Below are 20,602 nucleotides of genomic sequence, written 5' to 3'. Positions count from 1 at the left end.
ATATCACTCTAGTGCTCGTATCAGTGGGCTAGACAAGGTTAAAGAGGTGAGATTAGATCATAATCTTGACCTCGCTATATCAAAGCCATATTAATTATCACAGATGGCAGAGACAATGGATAAAGTGGAAGATTAAGTGTCCATTTTAAAGGACAGGATAATGCTGTAGCCTTCAATATAGCAGTGTATTCAAATATCATAGCACATGCTACATACAATTTGCTGATTGGATATTTATCTAATGCACACGGAGACAGTATTCCTTTGAGCCATTAAAGTGTCCTATTTAACCAAACACAACTCTGGGACATCATATTAATGATAATGGTCCTGCTCTTACCCAACCTATAGAAGCTGATGCCACATGGTTTTGATTTCCATGAAGGAAAATCTGTTTATCCTTGGATAGGCATGGTAATCGTATAAATGCGATTTACGGAGTATCGTTTTATGCTGAAATGACTTTAGTTTGCGCTCTCCAGAGAATTAGAGAGTCATTTTTGTTCTTAGAGAGTAAAATCCCGGGAGAGGAATGAAAGCTTAATAGAATCCGTAGAGACCAGGTCTCAACTGTCCAACAATATCCCGTCTGGGCAAAGCCTGTAAGTGAATATGCAATTAAATTGCATTCCCACATTACAAGGACACAACAGAGAAACCTCATGGGTAACACATTTTCACAAGAGATATATTTGGCTCAGGAACGTCACTTGGATAATTTGATGGTTCGTCTCATGGCCACGCGTTTCATATACCTTTTTTTTTTTTTTTTGTAAAACTGTTAATTGGTTAACAGTAAGTTCCCTTAATACATACAGTGGAAAAACCTGTAATAGATCTAATTAGACATTTTATCAAATTTACTGTAAAAACACTGTTAAATCTGCTTATTTTGGAAGTAAAGACAATCAGTCATATAATTTACAATGGAAAAAAACTAAAATTGACATTCTCACAATTCCCTGTGTGACAATTTACATTTGATTGTATTTAAATAAATATGTTTCTTGTTATTTTTTGTTATAAATTATGGACATTTGGGTTCAATGTTGCATCTTATTTTGTTAAATGAATATTTATTGCATTATTTTAGTGTCATGTGTGATGGTTTTGTGTTTGTGCGCATGGCACTTCAATATATTAGTATTTATTACAACTTGTGGAGAAGCTACTTGTGATGATCTCTAATTTTTCATGCGTCTCTTTTACCATCTGTATTATTTTTTGGGCTATTTTTAGCTAACAGATTTTAGATATTATTTTAGATATAATAGCAACATTATATCAGTTAAAGTTGCAGTAATTGATTTCTGAGAAATGCTGTTGAAAGTGGATCAGACCGAGCACCACCATACACTTGTAGCCAATCAGCAGTCCACTCATGTTGGAAGAGGAGAGAGTAAGAGATTAGAAGAAAGACTGTAGAAAGAGACGTGGCCGAGAGACATTACAAAAGAAAAGCTCAGAGGAAAATCACTGGAAAAAGAAGGGTTATGATCAGGCAAGAACTTTAGGACCCGCGTTAATATTAGAAAAGCTTTCCAGAGCTGGAGAGATCCAAGCGGGAAGGCCTGAAAATGGACTCAGATGTTGCGTCTGCTTTTTCTGCTTCATATGTGAGTAACACTGGTTCCCTTTCAGTCGGTCACGTTCGACGTACGTCAGTAGTGACCGACGAATTGGGATATCGCTTAGAGAGCCCTATCATCTTCGTGTAAACTAAAACAAGCCAATGGAATTGGCGTGCGATATTTGCATAATGCGCACCGCCCCCGACAGGTGTATATAAATAGGAAGCAGATGCAATCGCACTCTGTCTTTCGCTTCGGAGCCATTCACTGGTGTCCTGTTTTAGAAGACTCCTTTCTTCGTTTGTTTTATTCTAAAACATTGCCTCAGAAGAGGATTTACAGCGAGCTTTCAGTGCTGGTGAAAGGGCACGTTCAGCAAGGTCGCGAGTCTCCGAGGAGCTGAGCTATAAGCTCGAAAACTGCTGTTTTCACAGCAACACAAAGAGCGTGTGCGTGTGTAGCGATTTGGGCCGGTTCCTCGGTGTGTCAGGGAGTGGTGTACCTGACACATCGCGTCGCTCCCTGGGTGCTTCAGCACGAGTGAGTTGACTTCCCCTTCTAAAAGAGCTTTACAGACGAACCCTGACAGTATGTCATTTCGTCTGTGCGTTAATGGGTGCGGTCGTTCCCTGGTCCCTGCTGATGGGCACAATCGTTGCATCTCGTGTTTGGGCATTCTGCACGCTGAAGCAGCTTTTGTGGATGGTTCATGTTCCCATTGCGGGAACATGACTATCGCGATGCTGAGGTCGAGACTCTCCTTCCTGAAGTCTCAGGAAGCGGGGGTCCCCTCTCCTATGCCGCGTACGACCGTTTTTTCCGGCCCCGGGAACCGGAATGACGGTACGGCGCTGTATAGGAAGGGTGACCGGAGGATTACGGTCAGGGCTTCCCCGCCGAGCGGAAACGCTCCTCGGGCCCCTGCCGCCTCATCAGCACCGCAACCCATCGTGCCACCGTTGGTTTCCGCTGGGCCCTCTACGGACTGTCCAGCCGTTACCTTTGGTGTGCCGGCGGCGGATCAGATGTCGATCGCTGCATCGGAAGGTGAGCCTGAGTCCTCGGGGGAGGATTCGGACGCGCTGCCGCCCGGGACGGTAGCGTTGCCCGAGTCGGATCCCGAGCTTACGGCTGTGCTCTCCCGGGCCGCCTTGTGCGTCGGGCTTGAGTGGAACCCTCCACCCTGTCCCGGCCCATCTCGGTTGGACGATTGGTACTTGGCGGGGGGTCACGCTGGTCAAATCCAGCGTCCCCCCCAATGCCTTTCTTCCCGGAAGTACACGATGAGGTGACCAGGTCTTGGCAAGCTCCGCTTGGGGCTCGTACAGGGCCTGGTCCCTCGTCCGCCTTCACCTCCCTGGACGGCGGGCTAGCCAGGGGTACGCGAAGATCCCGCCAGTCGAGCGGTCTGTTGCGACGCAGTTGTGTCCAACGGCCGCTGGCTGGCGCGGTGAGCCGCGTCTCCCGTCCCAGGCCTGTGAATTCTCAGCCGGTCTGACTGAGAAAGCTTACAGTGCCTGTGGGCAGGCTGCCTCTGCCCTGCACGCGGTGGCCCTTTTGCAGGTCTATCAGGCAAAAGCGCTGTCGCAGATGCCCCAGGAAGGTCCTGACCAACAGCTGCTTGGGAGCTGCGCGCTGCCACTGACCTTGCCCTCCGGGCAACGAAAGTGACAGCGCGTTCTGTTGGCCAGGCGATGTCTACTCTGGTAGCCCAGCAACGCCACCTCTGGCTGACCTTGGCAGACATGAGGGAGACCGACAAACATCGGTTCCTGGATTCCCCCGTGTCTCCGGTCGGCCTTTTCGGCGACGCGGTGGAGAGCTGTGCCCAACAGTCCTCCGCTGCACAGAAGCAGGCTGAGGCTATCAGACATGTCATGCCACGGCGGTCCGCTGCTGCCTCCACCCAGCCGCCCGTGGCTCAGCCTCAGCCCGCTCGTCGCCGAGGGCGCCCGCCTGCGTCTTCCTCCGCCCCTGCTAAGTTGGCAAAGCAGCAGCCTACACCAGCCAAACAGCAGGGTGCCGGGCGCGGACGTGGTGCCCAGCCCGTCTCTGCCAGCCAGGTGGCAAGCGGTCGGGGAAAACTCGGCCCTGAGACGGGCGACCTGGAGCGGAAGGTTCCTGCCCTTGGGAGAGTATTCCATCTGCTCTCCCACCCCCGGAGGAGGGCCGGGGGGGATTTTGTGGCGGCTGTCCATCTACCGCCGCTGGCTCTCCGGAGTCCAGCGGTACCCACTTTGCCACAAAAGGAGCAGTTTCCTCAAACTCCAGGTCACAACAGGGGGTGTCTGCCAGTGTGCCAGGCTCCGCCTCGCTGCTGTCAGCTCCTCCCCATTCGCCAGCAGGTGGCAGTGTGATGGTGCAGACCGCGTCCCGTGCGCCGTCTCCCATGCACACTGCTGCCTCGCAGAGTCTGACCCCACTCCGGGCCGCCCCCAAGCCGTCCGGGTCGGGTCCCTCTCTGCCTTGCTGCCCCACCCCCGGTGCGTCTGTGGTGCCTTTGGTCCTGCTGGCTCAGTGTCTGGAAACATGGAGCACGCTCCCCAGCCTGTCCAGTTGGCTCATTCGTACTATCAGACTCGGCTATGCGATTCAGTTCGCCCGGCGTCCCCCGGTCTTCAGGGCTGTCCACTTCACTCCGGTGTCGTTGGACAGTGCTCCTGTTCTCCGGGTGGAGATTGCTGTCCTCCTGGCGAAGGGCACAATCAAGCCGGTCCCTCCAGCCGATATGAAGTCGGGGTTTTACAGCCCCTACTTCATTGTACCGTAAAAGGGCGGTGGGCTACGGCTAATCCTGGACCGTCCCCAGGATTGGTTTGCAGCAATAGACCTGAAGGACGCATACTTTCATGTCTCGATTCTGCCTCGACACAGACCCTTCCTAGGTCGGTCTGCGTTCGAGGGTCGGGCATGTCAGTACAAAGTCCTACCCGACATGGTTGTAGCTCCCAACCGGTTGGGTCTTCAGGTCAACTGGGACAAGAGCAAACTCGCCCCCGGGTAGAGAATCTCTTGTTTCGGTCTCGAGCTAGACTCGGTCGCACGGACTGCGCGTCTCACCGAGGTGCGCGTCCAGTCGGTGTTGAACTGCCTGAGCTCGCTCAAGTGCAGGACAGCGGCTCCACTGAAAGATTTTCAGAGGCTCCTGGGGCATAGGGCATCTGCAGCCGCGGTAACGCCGCTCGGATTGCTTCATATGAGACCGCTTGGCGAACCCTGTCGAGTTCCTCCGCCTCCCCCTTCGGCTCGGACATTGCGGAGTGTCTGATGCCAGGCCTACATCCGTCGCTGACGCTGTCTGTTGGCTGGGGCCCATATGTCGTGACCCCTCTACGTGAGCGGTCCCATATGTGTATTTTCCACGGTTTAAAACTCCCTACGGGCCGAGTCCGTGTCTTTCCCTTAGCAGAGCCAGCTCTGCTGTCACCTGTCAGATGAGTCTCCCCCTAACCAGGTGGAGCCATCCCAGGGACTCCATATGCGTACTGCCCCAACGGGCCAGTCCATATGTGCATTCCCACGTAAACTCCTCCCCCATTGGGTAGGTAGTGGTTTCCGCAGCGTCCCTTACGGGTTCGCTTCCCCAGTGTGTCTAGTTTACTTAGTGGGTAGTGGTTAGACAGCAGTAGACTCTCTCGGTGTAAGCTCGCCCCCTTCACCGCCAGCCGGTGCTATGGGCGGCTGAGCTTGTGCTGGGCACTGGAAGGGGTTTCGTAACTGTGGCGCTTTAGTTGGGATCCCAATTCGTCGGTCACTACTGACGTACGTCGAACGTGACCGACTGAAAGGGAACGTCTCGGTTACGTATGTAACCCTCGTTCCCTGAAGGAGGGAACGGAGACGTACGTCCCGTCGCCACAGTTTCTGTACCCTCGCTGTAGTGCGGACACCAGTTGTCTCCTCAGCGAAAAACAGAGTGCGATTGCATCTGCTTCCTATTTATATACACCTGTCGGGGGCGGTGCGCATTATGCAAATATCGCACGCCAATTCCATTGGCTTGTTTTAGTTTACACGAAGATGATAGGGCTCTCTAAGCGATATCCCAATTCGTCGGTCACTACTGACGTACGTCTCCGTTCCCTCCTTCAGGGAACGAGGGTTACATACGTAACCGAGACGTTTTGCTGTTTCACAGCTGCAAAATATGCTGTTGTTGTAATGTTAGCTCTAGTAATAGGGCAGTTTTGAGAGTCGCTGCATTATGTTGCTATGTTTCGGCTATGATAAAGAGACATCCACTCTTGCCTTGTGTATTTGTGCATTTTGTGGGCGGAGCAATGAAGGGAGGGGTGTGTTTGTTTGTGTTGGTTTAAAATATCAATAATGTTTCTATGAAATTGCTTACTGCACCTTTAATGAAATACACAGTTTTACACAGTCTAAAATGTTCCTTAAGTTCTGGCAACCACAGCTGGTTCATGGGTTTATTTATTTTACAGTGTAATGTGTGTACATGGAGGGTGCTCACCTAGTAGGCTCATCAAAAAACATGACGGGTGGGTTGTTGATGAGCTCCAGGGCGATGGCCAAACGCTTCCTCTGGCCTCCGGACAGGTTGGATGTGCGTGTCTTTGCACATTCTAACAAGCCGAGTGCAGTCAGGATTTCCCGTACCTAAAACAACACAGCATGTCATGTGTGCATCAACATGTACTGGAATAAGGACAGCACATGCACATACATATCTTCACAACCGGTCAAAAGTTTGCATTCAGTAATACTTTTTTAATATTTTTGAAAAAAAAATAAAATAAAAATAATAATAATGCTCACCAATGTTGCATTTATTTGATCAAAAATACTGAAAAACTGTTATATTATGAATTATTAGTATTTAAATTAGCTTTTATTTCAGTGTATTTTAAAATGTAATTTATTCCTGTGATCAAAGCTGAATTTTAAGTATTATTACTCCAATCTTCAGTGTCACATGATCCTTCAGAAATCATTCTAATAAGCTGATTTGCTGCTCAACAAATATTTCTTATTATTATCAAAGTTGAACATTGAGCTGCTTAATATTTTTGTGGAAACCGTGATACATTTTTCTATGATACTTTGATGAATAGAACGAATCCTAGAACGAAAAAATCTTAAAATTTTTTGAATGGTAGTGTACACGTTTAACATATAGGACATGTTCCAGAAACAACATCCTGTCATGCAACAACCTTATTATAGCCAATCAATGATGAGCTTTATCACAAAGACTAAGCCGTACATACATCGGGTGGGACACTTCACACGCTTCTCACTTACCATTTCACGTCTGCCTTCATCTTTTTCCTGGAGTTTGAGATTAGCTGATACCTGAGAAGGGAAAGTGAGCGATTAAGATCATGATGAGCATTAGCCGGTACAACTAAAGCTAACAGAGGGATTTGCATGAACTCAACAACACAACAACTGCAATTACATGAGACGTATTCCAGTGAAACGAGCTGTGACAGCTGATTACATGTTTTGTTTTTTGTTTGTCTGTGTATGTTACATTTACCATGAGGTAACGAGGAGTACTTGTACTTTTATTTAATGATGGGGGTGGGGGTGGATGGATGTACTCTTTACAATTTCATCTACCCTTGCTAAAAAGAAGTGTTCTGTATTGAAGTGTACACTTTTCATACAAGCTCATTAAAGTTTTACTTTAAAGTACATTTTAAATCCTTCTATTTTTATAATCTTTTGTTATGCTTTAAATAAGTATACTTATTCTGATTAACATACTAAAGCACATGTAAAATAATTATAAATTTAACTTATATAATACAACTATATTAATTTAACAATTACAGAAATTTTATTCATAAGGTTTCAAATTGTAGTCTTGTTTAACATTTTGTACGAGTTTGCAGCACAAGTCATGAACAGAAATGTTATTTTCATATTAAGTAGATGAGTAAACTGCATTCAATAAATTTGACTAAAAACATGTATTGATATGACAATTGAATACAACAGATTTAAAACATTAATGCCACAATTTTAATATTAATACATGGGAATTCATATACATTCACTCTTTACGTTAAATTATTTACATTTTATTGCTGTTAATATGTACGTATTTTTATGTTTTAGTGCTATAAATACGTCAGTGTTGTACGTTTTTGTGTGTATGAAAATGCAAGTAAATGTACGTGTGGTTGAACCACACTTTACGTAAAAATACACACATGTATTCTCATGAGATCACATTGAATATATTTGTGTGAACTGAATATAATGTTTTCTGATGCTTAATTCTGTGTTCATTGAAATTAAATTATTAAATGCACTAAAGTTTAATTTTAATGTTAAATTCAATTAGCTGAATTAAAGAGTGCTTTAAAGACGTAAATAGTACTTTTTGGTTAAAATATACTGCTGAATGTACTTACAACCATTTATGGTTAACTAAAATAAAATTGTATGTATGTCATGTATTTAAACATATCTGTAATTACACATAGTTTTAGTACGGAAGAGGATTAGGGCCAAGCAATAATAATAAAAAAAAAAAAATCTTGAGATTAAAGTTGTTAAATATCAAGAAAAAATTTCGAGAAAAAAGTCGAGATAAAATGATGAGAATAATGTCATTAAATTACGAGAAAAAAAGTCGTTAAATTACGAGAACAAATTCGTTATATTCAGTTCACACAAATATATTCAATGTGATCTCATGAGAATACATGTGTGTATTTTTACGTAAAGTGTGGTTCAACCACACGTACATTTACTTGCATTTTCATACACACAAAAACGTACAACACTGATGTATTTATAGCACTAAAACATAAAAATACATACATATTAACAGCAATAAAATGTAAATAATTTAACGTAAAGAGTGAATGTATATGAATTCCCATGTATTAATATTAAAATTGTGGCATTAATGTTTTAAATCTGTTGTATTCAATTGTCATATCAATACATGTTTTTAGTCAAATTTATTGAATGCAGTTTACTCATCTACTTAATATGAAAATAACATTTCTGTTCATGACTTGTGCTGCAAACTCGTACAAAATGTTAAACAAGACTACAATTTGAAACCTTATGAATAAAATTTCTGTAATTGTTTGACCATATGGTAATATTTAGTTTGTTTGCTGTGAGACACAGAAGGCGTTTTCTCCTATGCAGCTCCTGACAATACAACCATAAGATACACAACATAAATTCACAAATCACATCAATTGTATTTGTTTGCTGTACTCCATATTGGAATCCATATGTTTGTAAGGAATAGATCCGAATTCAGCCTTTTATCCATCAATCTTCATCTTCATTCTCAGCAGTGACCGTCACGGTCAAAGCCTGCACTCTTATGATTCAAATTTGAAAGCTGCGCCCTCGAGAAACGTTACGGCATAGTTTACGGCACTGATATCAAACGCTCATTGGTTCTCACCTGCTTCATTACAGCTTGCAACATGCCGTGTTTCACGGATTGACATTTTAAATGAGCGCACGCCTTCATGGAGAGAAGCCGATTCATATTTTTATGGATTAATAAGTTAAATTCTGCTCTGTAGAGAGGACTGCGACTGCAACTCATCATCATTTGAACTACTTTTGGTTCCACTTTTACATTTTCACAATCTCAAATTACTGTGATTATGCTTGTTTGTCTGGTATTATTTATAACAGTAGGCTACATAGTTTTAAGAAATGGTTATGGGTAGGTGTAGGATTAGCGGCTCAAAATATCATTTTAATGTTATATTTTTACTAAAATTGTCATTTTCCTACACATTTCTGTCCATTATGTTTTATTCTTTGGTATGTTCAGGTTTGGGGTGGGGTTTAGGGATCTTATATTTATCTACAAAACGATACAATGGAAATTATACATTATATATTTATGACATAGATTCATAAATATTTTACGTTTTTTTGCTGTAAAAACGTAAGTATTTTTACGTTTTAGTGCTATAATTACGTTTTAGCACCTTTCTAAACGTACAAAAATTTACCTTTTGTGTCTTTGAAAGTTACGTATTAAGCATTTACAGTGAGACCAGGCTGGTATATTGCATTAAAGTATATTATTTCTGTAATAAGTGCTCTTTTTAAAGGTATGCTAACGTGTACTTCTTTTTCACAGGATAGACCTTCAGAGCAGCCATTAGTTTTATGGTCATCACGTCTGACAAGAAATGTAACTTTTACATAAAAAATTTTAGGACATTCAGTTTAATATCTGGTGTCAGAGCCATAGACAGTCATGACAAATTACATTTAGTTCTTTAGTAGCATTTTTATATAGCTTTTTTTTAACCTTTGTAATATGTTATATGTACAAATAAATGTAGAAACTTTACTCAAGTGCTTTTAGCAACAGATACTTGATGCAGCTCAGTGATATGATTTCAGCAGACACGTACCATCATGGCTTCCTGTACGGTGAGGTGTGGCAGTAACATGTCATCCTGCATGATGTAGCAGGACACTTTCCTGAAAGATCGCAGATCTCTGGGCTGCCCATTTATCAAGATCTCCCCCTTCATGCCTGTTTCCCTGTGTCATAAAGCACATCTTCACATATACTGTCTTTTGTAATGTTAACAAATTTATAACCACCATTTAGTGGTAAATGATCATTATATGCCCCACATTTGAAGTAATTGCTGTATTCATTCCATGTTAACACTGAGACAGACTGCTTCAGGCATTCTTCATTTGTAAATTGCTTTGCATAAAAGTATCCAAAAAAAGAATACATTTAAATAATGAACAGATTTCAACAGAAGATACAAAAAGAAGCAAGATGACTGTATCAACATGCTTATGCTCCACTGAGAGTTGGGTTTTGCACACTTAGAAAAAGGGTTTAATGGGGTTCTAGACTCAATTTTAAAGAACCCTTTATGTCAAAAAGGTTCTATATGAGGAGAAATTATTGCACAACACTATCATGTTTAACGGGTTACCAATTTGCCAAAATGTAAAAGAGTTAGGATGCTTCATGTGGTCATACTAACCTATAACCTGCTAGAATGTTCATTAATGTAGACTTCCCAGCTCCCGAGGGTCCCATTATGGCCACCAAAGCTCCACTGGTGAAGTTCCCAGAGATCCCTTTCAAAAGGGTCTTGTAACCTGACACAAGGTGGAACAGAGAAAGAGGCGGCCTTGTGAGAAACCTTCCACAGTAAGGACAATAAGCACAATGAACAACCTGAGCTGTTCCTCCCAATCATGTAATGAACCTGCCAAAATCCCATTCAAATTCTCCTGCTTACATAATGGTCAGGTGAAAGGGTTATTTGTTTGTTCACCGTTGGGTTTCTGAAATTTTCCAGGTGATTGAATCTGTTTGCTGTTTGAGTATCTTTGGATAAACCCTGTTCTTACCTCTATCTGACCTTTTCCTCTCAGCGTACCTTTTTGTCTATAACTTTAAAAGAATAATGGGCTGATGCTATAACCCTTCTCCACTCCCTATATATTTTCTTTTGTCAAGGTGTATAATGCATTCTTCACCATATTACGCCAGCTTTGTGTGCAGATTTGTAAGCAACATTGCTCTTTAGGTTCTTGACTAATATACACTAGAGTATTTGAACGTTTACTTATAGCTTATTATTAAAAATTGTATTAGTTCATAAAACTTTTTGGCTGCATTCGATAAGATGGGCATGTCCCACTAAGTTAAAGGTACAATATGTAATATTTTCTGTCTGCTAGAGGTCGCTAGAGGCCTATTCATGTGGTCTTCACCTCAACGGATGGTGGAATAAAATTGGGATTGGACTCGGAGAGAAATCATGTTCATGGATGTGATTATTAACGTTACTGTAGTATGAAGCAGAGCAGGAGCGAGTGTTGTGGAGCTGAACGAGGAGCTGGAGTGATTGATCAACACACGTCTCACGAGCAGCGGGACTTTTATTATGCCACAGTCGCCGGCGCTGCTTCCGTTTTTCCAGTCATGAGTATGAAGAAACGCAGCTCTGTCATATTAGATACATTTTAGTGTGTTGAAAACAAGCGGCAACCTCCCCCAGTTTCTCATGAAGTCAATACAGAAGTGACAAACTGCGATTCATTGACTGGCCGCTAGGGACAGGCTCCAAAAGAGAGCAGAATCTCATTGACCCCCATGTTAAACTTCACAGCAGAAAAAAACATGTTTACAGCCTGGATCAAATTGTGGTTTTGGTCTTTATAGCTAATTTTGCCCTTTATGACAACTCTGAGGGGGGGGGAATATTTTTATAACTCATCCGTTTAAATTATATTAAGCCTTCAAGTTCTGCATAATTAAGGCCGTGGTCACTTGATTGACAGGTTTGCCGCTGCTGTCTGTGAGCCGTCATGTTACCTCAGCTAATTCCAGCCGCTGAATTTGGCACCTCTGCCGTGTTTGTGCTTTTTTTTTTTTTCAGGATTATTTTATGCAATTATAAAATAATAATATATACAATTATAAAATAATATGGCTTGCTGTGATACTCAAGACAGATGTGCGTCTTTGTACATGTACATTTTTTTTTTACAGTCTATGATGTGCACGCATGCGGAAGATAAACAGAACACACGTTGCTGGATCGTGGCATTGGCTAAAAGTTTTGTTCCTGAGATTTTCAGTTATCTGGGAGTGACGTGCGGTGATGCACTGCTAAGATGGCAGCTGCCTCATTTTCATTTAAAAAATGCTCTTCAGAAATCTACGGGTGACGTCACGGACACTACGTCCATATTTGTTTACAGTCTATGGTTGAAAATGTTATAACGTTACTCTGTGCGTTCGCTCTGCGGCTGCTGTGAGACACTGTTACACACTGCAGTAAGATAGATCGATTTTAGAATATCATATTAAATGCTGGATGGCTTGTGTTGATAAATGGCATGCAATTAATTTTAAAAAGCTTTAAGCTTAAAAAGCTTTAAGTTTTGCAATAAAATTGCATATTGCACCTTTAATAAAGTGTTCAAATGCATCGTCAAATTTTTGACCCTATAGCAGGATATACTGTCACATTTTTTTTTAACACAAGACTTTTTTGGCACAAATTTAATACACAAAATCATCCATGAAACTGAAATGTGCTAACTTGATGTGCTAAAAATGTTCTTCATCATAATGTTTGAAACCAGCATGCAAAATAACTAGGAAACAAGCATTTGTTTAACTGCACTTTTGATATGAAATCTTAAAGTTATGGAAATAAAGCAATGTCCATGTTCAGGCAAGTCAGTTCACTCGCCGACCATCTTGAAAACGCTCTCATCAGCTATTTTCATTCATGCAAGAACAGTTTCTATTTAACTGAAGAGTAAAAAAAAAAAATATATATATATATATATATATATATATATATATATATATATATATATATATATATATATATATATATATATATATTAGGGGTGTGCACCGATTAATCATGATTAATCGTTACGTCTGTGTTTACGTAATAGTTGTGTGTGGTCTGTGTATAATAATTATGTATATATAAATACACACACATACATGTATAAATTTAAGAAATATATGCATGTTTAAATACATATATATATATATATATATATATATATATATATATATATATATATATATATATATATATATATATATATATATATATATATATATATATTTATTTATTTATAGTACATATAAATATAAATATTTTATATATAAATGTAAAATTTTTTCTAAAATATATACAGAACACAGAACACACACATATATTATGTAAACAAAGACTTTTATTTTGCAAACGATTAATCACAATTAATCGTTGCACATCCCTTTATATATATATATATATATATGTGTGTGTGTGTGTGTGTGTGTGCAAATAGTTGAGACTACTTCATAACTCATAACTACACTAGACCTGAAAAAAAAACAAAAAAAAACTTTGGTTCCCCCAATGTTCAAGGCATGGTTACGACATTGATATAAATTACATTAAAATATATTTTAGTTTACCATAAATACTTATCAGTATGAGACAGAGCACTTTACTCATATTTCAAAGACAATAGAGGTTTATTAACAGTAAAAGTTTAATAAATTACACATAAATATGCACTTATGTCTGACTCTAAAGTTCAGCTAAGTGCATTTACAATAAATTTAAACTACAATTAACATGCAATTAAGTGTAAAAAAAAAAAAAAAAAAATGAATTCAGTTGGCACTAGTTGAGCAATGATGACTCATATTTTGTGTACTGAAAAGAGGACATCTATACAGGATGACCGATTGTAACCTGTTATTTATCCAATAGCTGAGGCTGAGATGCTAATCCAGTTGATTGCAGTGGCTGCCAGCTTAATTGGATTGTGCTTACAATCCGTCAGAGCAATACACAAATACCTCTGACCTTCTCTGTCCTCTTTTAGTGCAGGATCCCAGGGCTTCTCCCCCTGATTGTGCACTATAGTAACCCCACCACTTTAGAAAGGTGCATCACACTATTTCTGAAATGAAAAGGTGTGGTCTCTAGGTGAAGCCAGTTGGTTAGCAAATAAAGGCAGGATGATCTTGCTTGGTGCACCTGATGTGCTGCATGTCAACAGAGGAGAGAGCTTTTCCTGGCCACGAGGGACGCGGGGGTTACTTTGAGTCATGACCAAGTGTGCATGAGGAAGAAACCGAAACACAAACACTGGTATATACATAAAATATACATAGCATCACTGTTTCATTTGCACCACTACAGTAGGTACTTTAGGCCCGATATACTTCAAGCAATACTTCAAGTGTGACATAATTTCCAACAAAATCAGGCCAAAATGAAGTTTGTTTGGAGTTGGTTTTTGAAACTGCTTGAAAAAACATTCAAATCACATGGCAAACAAAAATTGACCTGCAGGGTTAGATGGAAGTTTGACCAATAGACAAATGAAGTGCTAGCAAACATTCACATCCTACGTAACCAAATAATTTTACAAAGCATCTGCAATGTACTTAACATTCATGTTCATTTGCACAGAGCCTTCCACTGGTCCATGATTATGGCAGCAAAAGAACCACAGTGAGTCATTATGATTTCAGCCGCTAGAAGCACCTCCTCACAGGATTACACAGAACCCCTTTTTATCCCCCCACAATTATCTAATGCATGACGGAAACTTTCGGCTTTATATGACTTTGTCTTATCCACCTCATTTTTAACAAAAGCCATTTTTAACTTGAATGTGCAAAGCTTTTTCTGTGTTGCATAGCTATTTCCAGTTATTTCATTTTATTTGAATTTATCATAATCATAAAAACACTGGTTTGTAGCACAATAGTTTAACCATTAAGTGCACTTTGTTTTCCTAAGTATTTTACCTGCAGGGGTTAATCAATCGGACGTATCGCATATTCACAGGAAATCGCTTACTTCTGTGTTTAAGAATAAGGTGGACAGACTAAAACAAAATGGTTTATGTATTTTATGACTATATAAAAACCATATCAAATACAAAACAAACAAACAAACAAAAAAATACTAGAACCTGATCATACTGTCTACACAAACAAATAACTACCGTCATATTGCTATGATTTTGTATGGTTTACATTAAATGTTATTTTACACAATTCATATTAAAAAAGTCTTATGGCAGTATACCACGGCATAGTCCTGGAATCAGATTTTATTTAGTGGTACTTTGAATAGTTCTATGGTACTGAAATTTACATATCCTGGTATTTACATACATGCCACTTCCAAGAAAAACATGATGCATGGTATTTTTCCAAAATACCATGGTAACACCATAAAATCATGACCAAAAACACAATAGTAGGGTTCAACGGGGCTAAAGGCACACCATAAGAAAAACTGTGCTTTTCACTACTCTCAAAGTATATGATTGCAGGAAAAATATATATGTTTGTACTGAACATTGATGGAGCAACATATCTTGTGTGAAAAAAAAAAAGAAAAAAAAAAAAAGGAAAATCATGCAGTGGTTCATTTTGTTTAAAAATCTTATAAATGTATGAGGTGGTGAGGGGGGCCAGTATGGGGTAAAAGGCACACAGTATTTATACAAATACTTCAGCTAAAATATGTTTTTAATAATGACACTTGTTCAAAAGAATAACTTTAGCAAAGTTTGTACTATTTTCTGTTTATTTTGAAACATAAATAATTAATTTTTGTTCAGTAAATATACTGTCATTAAAATAGGCCTATGTGATATATATTTTTATATATAAAATATAAAAATAGATTTTAAAAATACAGAAACAAAATTATTTTAAAAAGTAAAGATTCTGAAAGCATTGAAGGAGATCCCATAATAGCCTATTTAACAAAACTGAAAATCATTAAGAAGACCTTTGTCTGAAAATACAAATACATTAGTTAATGGATTCTTATTTGCTACTTAAATCAGCAACATTTAAAAAACATCAAATATTAGATCAAACTACCTCAAAATCAACTTTGCGTTGCTGCCTGCGATCCCGTCAAGGATCAGACAAATTTACATGTGCAATTTTAAATACGGATGTTTAGGAAAGTGCTGCGACAAGTTTTTATGCCATCTAGTGGTTTAGAGGAAAATAACATCAAAGGCGCCTTTAGCCCCGCGGTCACACTAGACTTTGAATGAGCGAAATTTATTCGGATGCTGTAACGGTCGTGATATGACGTCATGGTCTACAACGTCTTTTTTATAAACATGAATTCAACACATAACTTAAAGTAATGCATTCAAAATGTAAAAATATAGAACCTACTCTGCAAAAATATAATTCTTTTAATTCAGCCAAGAGGTCATGCCATGACGAATCGATCTTCTACTGGTCGCATGTCTTCAAGTGATGCGAATTCGCAGGTCAGAGTTCACCAAACTTGAAGTTTGGAACGCAGCGAAATGCGAAATTTTTCGCACGAGCTTGCGTTTCCAGTCTGACGCATTCGCATGCGTTTGAATGGAAGTCAATGGAACGAAAAGTGAGGTGTGACCGCCCCTTTGCTAACGATTAAGCCCCGTTGTACCCTACTAGTTTTGGGGTATTTTTGTGTTTAGACATTTACCATGTGCAATAACCATGTTTTTTAAAAACATGCACATGCTGATACCATGGTATACTTTGAAGTACTTTAGAACATGTTAATCATTCAATGTCTTATAAGGTCAATCAACCATAGTATATAAAGTACCTTTTCACTGATACGAAATATGGCAGTGCAGAACTTTGCATTGATCTTGCACACTGTATAATGTTTGCCAAAAATTTTGGCACCTGAGACAAATTTCTGGGATTGTAAAATATGTCTTTTGTCATAGTGTCAAATTGTCTTTGATCGCCCAGTGTGACGTTCAACCACAGCAAGCTAATGATCTTTGTGACGAATCTCATTTTTTTGGCAGTATCAGAAAATTAAGGTCACACTCCTACAGTGTGGCAAGGCCAATTCACACTCGAACGACACACGCATCCGACATGGACAATCACCAGATGTACCACAGTATGTCAATTCTCAGACATTCCACGACCGGGGACTCGAACCATTCAGAACCATGTAAGAATGGAAATGCATATTTTTTATATTCTAAAGAACTTAGAAAATTAGTATGGGCTGTTCGTTGTGTTTGAGACTTTATTGGTCATTTTGTGTTTCTGTGAAAAAAGATTAACAATAATGAGGTCCAAGTTTAATCTATCATATAATAAAATTTACTTAGGTTAAAAAAAAAAAAAAAAAATTCAACATGAACATGAACGACTTCCCTTTTTTGGCGCATTCAAGTTATGTCAAGTTATTTAAGTTAAGTTAAAAAGTTAATTCCCTGCACAAAAATGTAATGGCATTGTAATATAACTTCACAATATAATATGTAATGATAAAGACATTAACATTAAACATTAAAAAGCAAAACACACATGATGCATATTCTTTGTTCTTCATTTTCTGGAAGAAGAATTTAAAGACCTTGCTGTATTTTTGTGTAGTTAATTAAGAGAAGGTACACCGCCATATTGCTCATCTTGCTTACCTGACGTCATAAACGTAACTTCCCACCTGGTTAATACGAACTTCCCAGGAGGACTTGAACACACCATTTCTAGCATGGCTGGATGTTGGTCTCATGAACAATAATCACGTTGTCTGTATTCGTCCCAAACTAAAATCGAAACGCTTACAGTGAAAGGGAATAGCCACTAGAACGAGTCCCGTATGCTGTGAAGTGGGAACGGCCAGCTGGGAGAGGATTCTGCTTGACTTTAAAGCATTTAATGAACGGCTATTGATACACGTATGGTCTCTCATATTCAGGTTGGACATACACAGACTGTTTGCATATGCCCTATAATACACTACTGTCTATATATGGGAAAAACTTTGTTCTGCACCTTTAAATATGGGACAATTCTGTAATATATGGAGTGGTTGGCAACGCTACTTGAACATGTTCCATCATCGCCAAACAAGCGCCAAACAACACCAAAATAATTCCGACAGGGGTAACACATTGATCCGACAAATTGTCTGTTGCTGTTTGTTGGTTAGACCACTGAAGAACCATTAGGACTGATGAATTTTGAATACACAGTTTTCTGTGTACGCACACTGGCTGTTCAAAATCCCACAGAGCACCACTCACAAATTTTTCCACTAAATTACCATCATACCAGTCATATTTGTTCCAAATCGTTGTTAAAATATTTCTCCACAGGTTGAAAGATTGCACAATGTGCATTTCTCATTTCTTTTTAGTAATACATGTATTTTTGTGGCTTGAATTAAGTCTATGCTTCATGTAGAGAAACGCTTTGAACTTGAGAGCGCAGTAGAAAATTTGTGTCATGCCTAGATGTTTTGGCGACAATTTATCGTACTGTTATTTAGAAGTAACTCCTTATCTATTTGTTACAGTCCAGGTTCAGTGCCTCTTTATCTATTTGTGACAGCCCAGTGAAAGAAGCTTTGGTTGGGGCTGGGTGGGAAAGAGCTTGATAAGTGCTTATTACTGTGGCCTATACTTCAGCTGCTTTACTGCAATACTAATCAAAAGTGCAACTGAAAACAACACTGATTCCATTCCAATGTTACAGGCAGCTATTTTTTTTTTTTTTTGACCTATGAAGCAGATCTCATTGGATAATTGAGCCACAGCTAATAGGCATCCTTGGCAAACACCTCAGGTTTGTCCATGCTGCTCAGACGGCTCTCTCAGAGTGAAATCTAGGAGGTACTACTAAAACATGAGGGATCAGCCGAGGTAAAAATACCAAAGGAGGAGGGGGAGGAGAGACACCACAGAGTTCACTTTGGTCTTTTACATGCTTCGGTAGACTGGGCATAGACATTATTTTCTGTGACATTTTCACCCATACTGGAGGTTACTCAAGGCTGTGCGAGGGGCTTTTAAATGCTATTAAAAGCTCGACCCACACAAACATTGTGAAAAAGTTATTTTAAGGCATGGAGAAGTACACAGCATCTGGGCTTCAAGCTACAACATACTTATATATGTGCACAATGTACACTGCAAGTCCTCAACACAGAAAGCACCCATACACATTTGCTTTAGTATGCTGAAGTGCTTAAGCGTGTTATGTCATGCAATTCTACTACACTTAAATGCCCCCTTATTTCATTTATATTATTCGTCTTCTGTTTTCAACTCACAATGAAAGTGTAACGCCTCTCGCTGTTTAAAAAGCTTATGATACGTCCTACGCTTTCTGTATTCAACTTACGGAAAAAAATGTTTTTCATAATACGGAAGACGGTCTGGCGGAAGCTAGATATTTTACTTCATAACTTGTTAAATATGGATATTTTTCTAACAAAAACACATTGCTTTGGATCAGAAGGGCTTTAATAAACCTGGAGCTGTGGTTTGGAGTACGTTTATGATGGATGGATGCACTTTCTTGATGTCTATGCTTGGATGCGTCAGGATATTTATTAATATAACTCCCATTGTGTTCATCAGAAAGAAGAAAGTCATATACGCTTAGGATAGCTTGAGGGTGAGTAAAAGCTTGGGGTAATTTTCATTTTAAAGTGAACTAATCCTAAAAAAATATACTTCTAATATTTGAAGTACACTACAAGTGTACATTCAATACAATTAAGTGCACTTCTTTTTTTTTTACCAGGGACACTTTGGGTTTAAGGTGATGAGGAATAACCTTTTCTTTGTGCTGACCAAATGCAATTCAAATAGCTATAAATTTGTGATGAGTTGTGAGTTGTGACAACTTTTCTGGCCACAGAAACGACACCTGAAACAGACTGATCACTCCTGCTGATTGTACAATCAAATTTTTATAACACAATCATTGGCAATGAATTTATAATTTACAAAAAAAATTAAAAATTGGGGTAGTCGTGGCCTAATGGTTAGAGAGTTAGACTTGTATCCTGAAGGTTGCAGGTTTGATTGTGTGTGCACTTGGATGGGTTAAATGCATAGGACACATTCTAAGTATGGGCTACCATACTTGCCCTTCACGTCACTTTATTATAATGCGAGTGTTCAAATTATACCAATGTTTCAAAGAGGCCCAATAGGAAGTAGGTCTTACAAATCTGATGGCAACAAACAAACAAGATATTCACTTTTATGTAAAATCTGATGTACTTCTATTGCGAGGGTCATACATCTAAGCATGTTAACAACATACTATATTTTGCAGAACAGGTACAATAAAGTAAATAATAAATGAGTTAAACTGAGCATCACTGTATGCCATTGCCAACCCTTGCCAGGTATCATGCATTGTCCTCCAGTGTTATATTAACAATATACAACATAAGTTCGCTGAAAATGATAAATATTAATATAGCCTTAAGCGCTTTTTCTCGTAAATACAGTCAGCAACACTGATCTATAAAAACAAAACAAAAAAATATTAGCATGTTGTGTTTAAAATATTTAAATAACTAAATAAATTACGTTTGGAATATTTAATAAAGTGTCATTTTTTTATTTTAGAAGTTAGCAGTGCATAGAACCTGGAACATGTGACGTGTTATGATTATTAGTCATGATAAAGACAGGAAAGTCAGGAATAATCCACTAATGCAGCACAGAGACACGTATATTTGTTTGTGCGTTTCAAA

The 20,602-nt window shown here is 39.4% G+C and overlaps 1 protein-coding gene across 1 annotated transcript in view; it reads right to left on the bottom strand.

The window, feature by feature from the left end:
- The window catches only part of abcg1 (ATP-binding cassette, sub-family G (WHITE), member 1), a 45,146-nt gene that overhangs the window by 12,287 nt on the left and 12,257 nt on the right, over window positions 1-20,602 (bottom strand). The window contains exons 3-6 of the mRNA XM_067364912.1: window positions 10,547-10,664; window positions 9,950-10,082; window positions 6,834-6,884; window positions 6,043-6,188 (exon numbers count right to left, since the gene is read on the bottom strand). Of these exons, the coding sequence (XP_067221013.1) occupies window positions 6,043-6,188; window positions 6,834-6,884; window positions 9,950-10,082; window positions 10,547-10,664 (448 nt within the window). The remainder of the gene's footprint in view (window positions 1-6,042; window positions 6,189-6,833; window positions 6,885-9,949; window positions 10,083-10,546; window positions 10,665-20,602) is intronic.

Source organism: Chanodichthys erythropterus, chromosome 17 (assembly GCF_024489055.1).
Source record: "Chanodichthys erythropterus isolate Z2021 chromosome 17, ASM2448905v1, whole genome shotgun sequence".
Classification (NCBI taxonomy): domain Eukaryota; kingdom Metazoa; phylum Chordata; class Actinopteri; order Cypriniformes; family Xenocyprididae; genus Chanodichthys; species Chanodichthys erythropterus.
The sequence above is the reverse complement of the archived record's forward strand: the minus strand, read 5'-3'. Positions and strand labels throughout refer to the sequence as shown.